Raw genomic sequence first — 9,983 nt, 5'->3', positions numbered from 1 at the left:
CTTGAAAACGATGATTATTACGTCATTAATGTGCGCCGTCTATGATTGAATATTATCGCAAACGGCGGGCTAAACACGACTCTCGGCCGTGATTTTTATTTTATTTTTGTTTTTTTATATACATATATACACGTGTATAGTTATTTGCGTGTATTTAAAAGTATCTTCTTAAAGTTGGGATTTGGTTTACTTAGCATTCGGCTTCTGGTATGTAGTCGTGGTCGACAGCGACAACAAATAAAATCAAGCTCCAAAGTGGAAGCGAGCAGTTTCTTCTTCATGTCTCTATTGTTGGAAGAATGACAACTCTAACAAGGCAAGATCTCAATTTTGGACAAGGTATGGCGTGTAATACTTAAACATTCTTTTTCAATCCCCGATTTAAGATAAAAGACATTGTTAAAACGGTAACTCATACTAATTTCTCATCACGAATGCTCAATCAAAAATTCAGCATGATTTACAAAGATTTTAATGCCCAGTTCCAATTCTAAAGATATATCAGGGTATTTGTTGTCATGAGGAGCTGCATCTTTACAGACGATAGAAGAATTAACTCGGGTGTCGATCCACCAGTGGTTGCTGACATTTTGTGTGAATTCCTGGAAGTTGCCATTCATCTCATCCTGTATGTCCGTGAAGTTTACCCCTCTGGAATATTTCAGAAGCGAAAGAAGTACAATGTCCCTGTGCAGGTACAGGATGAACTCACACATTTGACACATTGGTGTTCATACTCCCTCAGCTCAAATGTTTGGTTACTTTTGCAGATGTCATGCCACCCTGAGCTAAACCAGTACATCCAAGATACACTTCATTGTATAAAGCCGCTTATTGAGAAGGTAAGACCTGCTCTCAGTGATATTGCAACTGTACAATGTTGATCTTCCACTCGCCTCCATTTCCCTGTTAGAATGATGCTGAGAAGGTGGTTGTCGTCATTATGGACAAGGAGCACCATCCAGTCGAGAGATTTGTGTTTGAGATATCTCAACCGCCGCTGCTCTCTATAAGGTTTGCAAGCTCCTGTCCTTTGAAACAATAATCAAGTGTAAAACTACCAGTGTGATTTTTTAAATATTTTTTTAGCTCAGACACATTACTGTCTCATGTGGAGCAGCTGCTGAGGGCATTCATTCTGAAGATTAGCGTGTGTGACGCAGTTTTAAACAATAATCCACCAGGTGAGATCTGATTTGAACAGATTAATAACATAGTGGTTAGATGAATTTGAGTTTCTGTTCAGAATCGATACAAACTTGTTAATTACCTTCTCTCAGAGTGTTCATTCACAGTCTTAGTTCATACGAGAAATTCTGCCACACGCAACATGGAGAAGGTTCAAGTCATCAAGGTAAGAACAAAAGATGGACACTTCTTGTATGGGGGGAAACAAAGATAAAATGGCGCAGGTATGTATCGCGTTGTGTAAATTCCGGCACTTGGTTGTTTTATAGGATTTCCCATGGATAGTTGCTGATGAGCAGGAGGTCCACATGCAGGAGCCCAGACTCATCCCGCTGAAGACCTTGACATCTGACATAGTGAAGGTGAAGGAAGCATTGTATAGTATATCCTCGACTGTTGCATGTTGAGATGTTGAAATAGTTTGCACGTATCAAGGGCCTTGCTCCCTGATGTAAATTGTCTAATTACTATGTACTAATATCCACTCAGACATACAGTATTAATAGTACTTAATGCAGTACTATTAAGATTAGTTTTTCTTGTGATTGTCGATGACATTAACGTAAAGGAGGGCGAAAACATTCAACTGTTGACATGTGCTTTTCCTGTATACCATTCATGCCATGTGACATGACAGGCTTATTTCCTAACCCTGATTGAAACCCTTCTTTGAAGCTCCATCTTTTGAGACTCTTAATTTTAATGTCCAACCCCAAGCTCATCTTGAAAGCTTAATTTGTTTGCTTGTAAGCCTTATCCTGATTTGAAATCTTAGTCTCGAGCATTTACCATATCTTGTAATAGCAACTTGAGAAGTGCCTGCCATCATTGTGGAAGTTTCTTAAAAAAAAAGAAAGAACAAAAAAAAAGCAGATGAGCACTTTGAAAGCTTAGTCCTGAGTTAAAACCTTAACCCTGTTTTGAAATTCTACTTTGAAACCATAAGACTGATTTGAAACCACTATTTGAAACCCCATCTTGAAACACTACTTTCAAACTCCAACCCTGGTTTAAAAAACAATTGTTTGAAGCCCTTTCTTAAAACTCTTAATATATATTTACTTTACACAGCGTGAAATCCTAACTTGAAACCTGTGCCATTGCATCCTTGTGTTGTACTATCAGCCATCTTGGTTGTGATGACCATTTTGCATGGTTGTTAGCGTACATTTTCTTTTAAGTCTGCAGTAGAAATTAGCATTTTTTTTATTTCCGCTTTGTTCAACTGAGAAATGTTTGCAGTTTTCTACCATTTGTGTTTACCACTACTGAGTTGTGTTTTTGTGTGTTTGGAACAGATGCAGCTCTATGTGGAGGAGCGAGCCCAGAAGATGTAGCAGGAATGAATGTGGCACAAAAAAATTGATGGTAGAGCTGTCAAGAATGTAATGTTCCACAGGTATAATATCACAGTGTTTCACAAATTTTATTTAGCCAGGGCACTCATTTCTACATTAGAAAACAAATCTGACAACACTCTACCGAACAAGAATGTCAAGTGTGAATAATGAAATAAGGATGTTCTCGACTCAATTGACTCACAAGTGCACAGTGTGAAATCTGTTTAATCTAGTACAAAGCTGATATAATACAACTTAATTGTACCTTGGGTCTGTCACTATACATCGTTGGCATGGATAATTGAACAATTATCTGGTCATAATAACAAAGGTCACCAATGAGTTTGAAAATTGACCACATTACATTCGCTACCAATGTTTCTAATGTTATTGTCAAATGCGTGTTTTTCATATCACTAAATCTTGACATTCTTCCATTGTGTAAGTGATTAATTCCGCAGTTGTACAGATGAACCCCCAGAGTCTAGACACTTGGAAAATCAGGAGTGGGCATGTCAGATTTATCAATTCATCATTTCGGTGCTTTGTGATTGTCATTTTTTTAGTGGAAAACATAGAAAAGTACAAATGTCGGAGATCATCCAAAAAGGCTTTTTCATATTTTCCGGCTCTATTAGCATCTATGGATGTAGTATCCTGTCACGTATCCTATGAGGAAGACAGACACTAGTGCGGCCAGAGCTCCGGCTGCCTTCACTATGATGCCAGTCTTGCCCGTGCACATTCTGTTATAGAGCCTGAAAACAACGCATCACCAAACATTACATTTAACTTACTCTCTACAGCCATAACACGTATAGTGTTAACGCCTACAGACAGCTTGGAGGCATATTTTCCCGGAAGATTGTGCGGCGTCAGAACGTCATGGTACTACAAGGTCGAAACGTACTCACCTCGTCATGGAGGACTGTGACGCCTCCACGTTCATGTTGATGTTGTCCTCATTCCAGCGGTTGTATTGAACACTAGCACCGTTGGCTTCCATGTGGGAAGTCTTCAGTCACCTCTTCGGTCTTTAATGCCTGTGCACAGGAAGTTATGTCAGAGATAGGAAAGATCCTCATTCAAGAACACCATCGCAATCCTGAATGTGTGGAACCTGCCTCGGGGAATTTGAAAGCCTCTAATGGGAGCGGGAGAGGGATGGCACACAGGACTTTCATGTGTTCACTGGGCTCAGCCGGCCATAAATTAATTTGTTGTCCTCTACTGCTAGCATGCTGCACTGTATGTTTGTTTATATGACTTGCTATGACAAAGTCCAATCAAGATGTGGGTGCTTAATCCTTGTTGGTGACTACTTCAAACACTTTAACGCCGCAATATGTGGACTTTGACTCAAAGTGGACTTTGAGGGTGAGCAGTGTGATTAAGATTAACCATAAGTGTGTAAAATGAGTATGTGACATGATGCACCCTTGGAAAATGGCAAACAAAAACAGCGACACCTCAATGTGTGGAAGATGTTCTGAATCTTTCCAAGGGAACTTTAGTGAGTGAGTTTTGGAATTCAATTGTATTGGAATTCATGATGACAGTTAAAGGGAATGAACTCAAAATGTAGGGTCTTTTTTTTTTAATGTCATATTTACACGCAATAAAAAAAAGTAAATAATTTTGTGTATTGTGTGTGTGTGTGTGTGTGTGTGTATAAAAGCTTGAACATTGTAGATTAAATACACATGTATGTAACATAATTAAAGACACACATTTTAGCAACATACATGAGATTGTATTGTCAAAGTTCTTTAAATTATCCATTAATTCCCAGAGAAACTTACCTAATGTTAAAGCCCTTCACCAGGTCTTGGAATAATTTTTATTCATACAGGTCGCATTTTTGTCCAATGCTTCTCTCAAAAGGCTCGTGACATCACTGTCATTCATGTCAAATATTTCCTTGTGTGCCGCCATTATCTGCCGTGAGTCATATGGCCGACCTTTGGTACAAGCTTCAGGTTGGGCAAGGCTTAACCCTGAACGACCAGAAATAAATGTCACTTTTTGTGAAACCACGCGGATTAACCACAAAGTATACATATGCCGATTTAAATGGGATGCACTGCTATCATTGGCATTTGAAGTGAATGAGTTTTTTTCAAGCAATATGATTTCATTCATCATGTCGCTGCTGCCGACATCCTACTTGACAGGGTGGTGGGCTCTGAACGTGAATGTGGTGTGTCGTTTGCTTCAAGGTGAGACTCCATCACGTTTTTATTTCACATGTTATTTTGAGACAATGAAATGACGTGTACTATACTATCTATAGGACTTGTTGGTGCATGTGGGATCTCCGTGCTCGGCTCCTTTCTCAGAGTGCGTTTGTATGTTGAAGGAAGGTACATTTGACACTGCAATTTGACTTCAAAGTACAGTACGACTGGTTCATTTCCTCTTCCTGTAACACAGCAGGAGTGAAAAAGATGCATCGAGTCAGAGGAGGGTTAAACGCGGACTGGCGGGGATGCTGCACTTTGTCTTTGTGGCCGGGATGCTGGCTGCTGTAGGTTCTCGTGTGGCCTCCCTGGTGGTGTTGGAATTTTGTCTTCGAGCTGTTTCTGGATGGGTTACACGGGGACCGGTAAGAAAGCAAATGGCATGAAGTTGCAGTTGCCTCATGAAAACAAAAAAAATGAGACGTTCCTCAGCACATCAGAGAAAGGATTTTAAGATGTGTAAATACTTGGGATTGGAAGCTAGTAAAACAAAAAAACACCCATGCAATCAACGAAATCTGTAAATTACCTACCAAAATGATATTCTATTATTTATATATTAATTGAATCCCCGTTCATACATAACAATGAAATATATGCATGTGAGGTGCAGTATTATTTTTGTGCACTAGGGGTCACCATCCTACACTGTAGTAACTGGGTCATTGAATTTGAGTGTGACTTTAAAGACAAAGTCAACCCCAAAAATGTCCTTACAAGGCAAGTCAGAAAACGACTGACCTGTTTTTTTAATCTGAGCCGTGATTGGTCATTGTGAGCAGTTGTGATGTCGTTTCCAGTCGACATAAGACAAAATGGACGCCCCCGGAGATGTCTAAAAACAAGTGGATTCACACTTATTCCACAAATACAATATTTATCAAAATGCCCTATTCCAACTAGTGGTCTTGCATAGAACATATTCTTGAAAAAAAAATGTTTGTGTTGACTTCCGCTTTAAGCAGCAAAATCCAGCCATTTTTAGCCATCACAGCGGGGCGGCCATTTTGTCACTTCTGTCGAATGAAAATGACATCACAGTTGCTCAGGGCTCAGATAACGATCAATCATGGCTCAGCTTCAGAAAACATGTAAACTGTGATTAAGTCCTAGTAAATAAGTCCTCATTCCACAAATGCAATGTTAATCAGAATGCCGTGTTTCAACTAGTGGGCCTGCAAAGAACATTCTTTATATGTTTGGGTTGACTACCCCTTTAAGTTGCTTATGGTTCCTGGTCTCACGTTTTTGTGCAATTGTGTTATTCAGGACTCTCTGAAGGTGCTCCAGCACCTCATGGTTCAGAGCCAATTCTCCCTGGGATGTGCCCTCAGCTGCACGCTACAATTCCTCCACGAAGGGGCTCCGCATCGCTTGCTATGCTCGCTCCTGGCCACAGCGCTCAGCTGTTGGCTGGCCAGGAAGGCCTCAGCCTTACAGTGGCACGTTGCGACTCTGTACAAACTGCACAGCTCGCAGCGTTACTGCGGCATTTGCGTCGGCCTGCTGACATACGGCCGCGGCCCTCTGCTGCTTCCCACGCTATGCGGGATACTCATCGTCGCCTTCACCGTGGCTGTGGTGGCAGCTGTAGCGATCATCAATCAGCACTTCCTGTCTGCAACAGATGCACTTAAGTTTTGGACTCCGCTGACGATTTGTTACACTCTGCTGGTGGTGTATATGCAGGGTGAGATGTTATCTTAAGAAGGGTACAGTATAGGGGGGGTAGGGGCTAAATCCTGCTGCAAATAGTGAAAAAATGTGAGTAATTGACATGTTGGATAAACCTTTTTATAACTGCCTACATTAATAGTGGTAACTGTATATAGAACACAAAGTATGATCTCAAAGCACTTTATAATCATTTGAAACTTTCAACTAAATGGTTAACAGATTATTTGATTCAATATTACATCTTCCTTAAGCAGACGAGCAGCACAATCTGCCAGCAAGCCAGGCGCTCCTGAGCTCGGTGGTGGTGCGTCTCGGTGCGTTAATGGTCCTGATGCTGACTGTTGGACGCTGGGCCGATGTACTCCACATTCTCGTGTGTTTCCTGGGTGAGGCCAGCTGTCTGATCCCCGCGACAGATCTGATGGATGCAATCTTCTCGCAGGTTAGTGATCCTCAAAATGGTCCAGAGCCAAAGGATATTAACAGCTCGGGAAAATATGTGCAAATGTGTTTCCAGGGATGAAGATGACAAATTGATTTTTAAGGATTCCCTTGGCCAAAGGGAGTGCACTACTAGGATGCAACCAGCAGAGGTGCTGTTGAATCGATCTCAAAGAGTTTGTAGTCAGTCTGTCCAAGGGAGAACAATGTGACTTCACTTGGAAGTTGAGGTACATCCAAGTATACCTCATAGACATCTTTAGACGTCGTAAAAAAAATCGTCCGGATCATATACAGTGGGTACGGAAAGTATTCAGACCTTGAAATTTGTCACTTTCTGTCTGTGTCATTGCAGCCGTTTGCCAAAATCAAAAAAGTACATTAATGTACACTCAGCACCCAATCTTGTCAGAAAAAAAAGAGAAATGTAAAATTTTGTATGAGGATGTACGCCATATTGTGACAGTCATTAGTCAAGACTTGAAAAATGGTGCCGCGTCATCGTTCTGCTTGGCGTTGTTCAAATCGCCAAACATTCGTGAATAGATTGCATGGGATTACCTTTCATGGGTAGGATAAATTGTTTCACTGCTGCATTTAACCCGTCTAACGCTTAGATGCTAGTTTCCAAGCAACAGTAGAAAAGGTTTTGCAAACGGGGGTTATTTTTGTTGCAGTGCATTAAATATGACATTTTAGTAGAAATCAGTTGCATTTTTCAGAAATGCTGATTGATGATGGGTGGTGCATTTTTAATAAGTTTTGTAACTAACAAGGAGGATTAGTGATTATAGAGTAACAACTACCACTGAAGTTTGAGTGTTAGCTGTCATATGAATAAATCGTGTAAATACTAAATGTAAAATTATTTTTTGGACATTTTTGAAATTATTGTGTACATACATCATATTTTAAGTGGGCAGGTTGAAGAGGATTAAGAAATATTGAAAATGAGCACCAAAGTGACCAGGAGGACACGAGGCAGAATGTAATGATTTGCATTTCTTCAGTTTGTCAGAGTAAAGCTCCATCATGTAAGGCTTCTGCACTGTACTATATTTGTCCATAAATATGTCCAGAGATGGGAAATCCAGGTCCAGAAAGCAAAAACACTGCCAGTTGATCAACTGAGCTGGTTTACCTACCGGTTGAGTAGAAACACCTGTGGTTAAAGCCAAACTGTGGTAGGGTTTCTACTTCCTGGACCTGAATTTGCCATCTCTAAATATGTCTTGTCTCAACATGTTACATTGCAAACTGTAGTCACGACAAAATGAACATGACGAATGGACACAAGATTTAAGGCAGTGATGAAACTGAATGTTTAATCAAGCAAAGCTAAACATGTAAACATTTTCATGACAGCCATTTTGGAAACAACACGTTATGTTAACACCTGCACTAATGACATAGAATGGCTGTTAACACAAATCCTGGTGCCCAGGGGACAACATAACAACTTTGGGGGGAGAAGTCTTCATCGCCGCTGCCACTAGGTAAAAACAGATTACCGTATGCCCCACCTCTAGTACTACAGTCGTGGCCAAAAACATTTGAGGATGACACAAGTATTGGTTTTCACAAAGTTTGCTGCTTCAGTGTTTATATTTTTGTTAGATGTTACTATGATATACTGAAGTATAATTACAAGAATTTTGTAACTGTCAAAGACTTTTATTGACAAATGACATTTATGCAAAGAATCAATATTTGCAGTGTTGACCCTTCTTTTTCAAGACTTCTGCAATTTGCCCTGGCACGCTGTCAATTAACTTCTGGGCCACATCTTGACTGATGACAGCCTATTCTTGAATAATCAATGCTTGGAGTTTGTCCGTTTTTGTTTGCCCAACCACCTACTGAGGATTGACCACAAGTTCTTAATGGGATTAAGATCTGGGTAGTTTCCTGGCCATGGACCCCAAATGTGGATGTTTTTCTCTCTGAGCCATATAGTTATCACTTTTGCATTATGGCAAGGTGCTCCATCATGCTGGAAAAGGAATTGTTCATCACCAAATTGTTCGTGGATGGTTGGGAGAAGTTGCTCTCTGAGGATGTTTTGGTACCATTCTTTATTCATGGGTGTTTTTAGGCAAAATTGTGAGCCCAGGAAAGGTCTCAGGATGCTTTATTTATTGTTGGCATGACACAGGACGGATGGTAGCGCTCACCTTTTCTTCCTCAGACAAGCTTTTTTCCAGATGCCCCAATTTAAAAGGGGATTCATCAGAGAAAATGACTTTACCCCAGCCATCAGCATTCCAATCCCAGTTTGCTGGACTTTCTTGGGCACCCTGAAGTGGGGCTGTGCAATTATTCGAAATTCAATAATTCGTTCACAGGAACGACTTGTAAACAAGCAAGGTATGTCGAAATCGCTTATTTGGTTACATTTTGGGTTTGCCGTGGAAGACGGCGAGCAAAGACGTATAAAGTGCAAGTTGTCTCTGCATCCACCGGCAACACAATGAATCTATTCAACCATCGTTTGGTTTATGATGTTATGATACACCAAAGCAAGAAAACACAGAGAGTTGGCGTCGTCCGCAACGCAAATGTCAGTCATTGAAACACTGTAAGCAGCAAACCCCACGCATCAACATCTGAGAGACACAAAAAGATAACAGAATCTATTGCCCGGACAAGGCTTCCAAATGTTTAGGGCACAGACTCCACTTCGCAATCGGCACGAGGGATTTATTTTAAATAACATATCTTATGCAAATCTATACTACTTTTACTAGCACAAAAATAGAAACCATGCTAAACATTATTACTGTGACTTAAATTAAATTTCTTGTGTACTCTATAATATGAAGTCACATTTTTGTGTTCAGTTTTGTTTCAAATTGCTTCACATGCAATTTGAAAACATTATTGGTCATTGTATTGTAATACAGTTTATATATGGCCTACTGTAATTTAGAAGTATTGTATAGATTACTAGTATGTAACAGTCAACATTTAAATTAGTTTGACCCAATCAGCATATTAAATTTATAATTTATCAGAAGCAAATTACGTTACCTTTGTTTACTATGTGTAAATATTACTTTAAAAACAAAACAAAAAAGGCTCCAGACAAAGGTCTAAA

At 40.0% G+C, this 9,983-nt stretch overlaps 3 protein-coding genes across 6 annotated transcripts; 2 read left to right on the top strand and 1 right to left on the bottom strand.

The window, feature by feature from the left end:
- Positions 1-9: 9 nt before the first annotated feature.
- Positions 10-4,272, top strand: mad2l2 (mitotic arrest deficient 2 like 2). Of its 2 annotated transcripts, none has more exons than XM_086044009.1 (8): positions 10-339; positions 541-695; positions 771-842; positions 914-1,014; positions 1,090-1,184; positions 1,281-1,354; positions 1,458-1,550; positions 2,487-4,272. In XM_086044009.1, the coding sequence occupies exons 1-8, from the start codon at positions 300-302 to the stop codon at positions 2,523-2,525; spliced, it is 669 nt and encodes a 222-aa protein (XP_085900135.1). In that variant the 5' UTR covers positions 10-299; the 3' UTR covers positions 2,526-4,272. The 2 variants fall into 2 exon arrangements, with proteins under 2 accessions (XP_085900135.1, XP_085900213.1); XM_086044087.1 differs by having other exon boundaries at positions 11-339; positions 577-695.
- smim1 (small integral membrane protein 1) lies at positions 2,505-4,730 on the bottom strand. 2 transcript variants are annotated; one of them, XM_086044262.1, is made up of 3 exons: positions 4,331-4,730; positions 3,443-3,571; positions 2,505-3,286 (listed from the first exon to the last, which is right to left on the bottom strand). In XM_086044262.1, the coding sequence occupies exons 2-3, from the start codon at positions 3,532-3,534 to the stop codon at positions 3,163-3,165; spliced, it is 216 nt and encodes a 71-aa protein (XP_085900388.1). In that variant the 5' UTR covers positions 3,535-3,571; positions 4,331-4,730; the 3' UTR covers positions 2,505-3,162. The 2 variants fall into 2 exon arrangements, with proteins under 2 accessions (XP_085900388.1, XP_085900333.1); XM_086044207.1 differs by lacking the exon at positions 4,331-4,730 and adding an exon at positions 3,653-4,018.
- On the top strand, positions 4,627-7,830 carry tmem82 (transmembrane protein 82). 2 transcript variants are annotated; one of them, XM_086043651.1, is made up of 6 exons: positions 4,627-4,747; positions 4,822-4,891; positions 4,965-5,133; positions 6,038-6,458; positions 6,700-6,887; positions 6,963-7,830. In XM_086043651.1, the coding sequence occupies exons 1-6, from the start codon at positions 4,657-4,659 to the stop codon at positions 6,966-6,968; spliced, it is 945 nt and encodes a 314-aa protein (XP_085899777.1). In that variant the 5' UTR covers positions 4,627-4,656; the 3' UTR covers positions 6,969-7,830. The 2 variants fall into 2 exon arrangements, with proteins under 2 accessions (XP_085899777.1, XP_085899693.1); XM_086043567.1 differs by having other exon boundaries at positions 6,700-6,891.
- The last annotated feature ends 2,153 nt before the right edge of the window (positions 7,831-9,983 follow it).

Source organism: Filicampus tigris, chromosome 1 (assembly GCF_054856515.1).
Source record: "Filicampus tigris isolate MCC_2025a chromosome 1, RoL_Ftig_1.0, whole genome shotgun sequence".
In the NCBI taxonomy this organism is placed as follows: Eukaryota; Metazoa; Chordata; class Actinopteri; order Syngnathiformes; family Syngnathidae; genus Filicampus; species Filicampus tigris.
This window is presented reverse-complemented; position numbering and strand designations above follow the sequence as displayed.

Bases quoted from the DNA above. Each gene is read 5' to 3' on its own strand.
- tmem82 (XM_086043567.1), top strand. From the start codon at position 4,657: ATGATTTCATTCATCATGTCGCTGCTGCCGACATCCTACTTGACAGGG. The intron at 4,748-4,821 runs GTGAGACTCCAT...TACTATCTATAG, and splicing joins GGTGTGTCGTTTGCTTCAAG to GACTTGTTGGTGCATGTGGG. The intron at 4,892-4,964 runs GTACATTTGACA...GTAACACAGCAG, and splicing joins CGTTTGTATGTTGAAGGAAG to GAGTGAAAAAGATGCATCGA.
- smim1 (XM_086044262.1), bottom strand. From the start codon at position 3,534: ATGGAAGCCAACGGTGCTAGTGTTCAATACAACCGCTGGAATGAGGAC. The intron at 3,287-3,442 runs GTGAGTACGTTT...CGTTGTTTTCAG, and splicing joins TCACAGTCCTCCATGACGAG to GCTCTATAACAGAATGTGCA.
- mad2l2 (XM_086044009.1), top strand. From the start codon at position 300: ATGACAACTCTAACAAGGCAAGATCTCAATTTTGGACAAG. The intron at 696-770 runs GTACAGGATGAA...TTACTTTTGCAG, and splicing joins AGTACAATGTCCCTGTGCAG to ATGTCATGCCACCCTGAGCT. The intron at 1,355-1,457 runs GTAAGAACAAAA...GTTGTTTTATAG, and splicing joins AGAAGGTTCAAGTCATCAAG to GATTTCCCATGGATAGTTGC.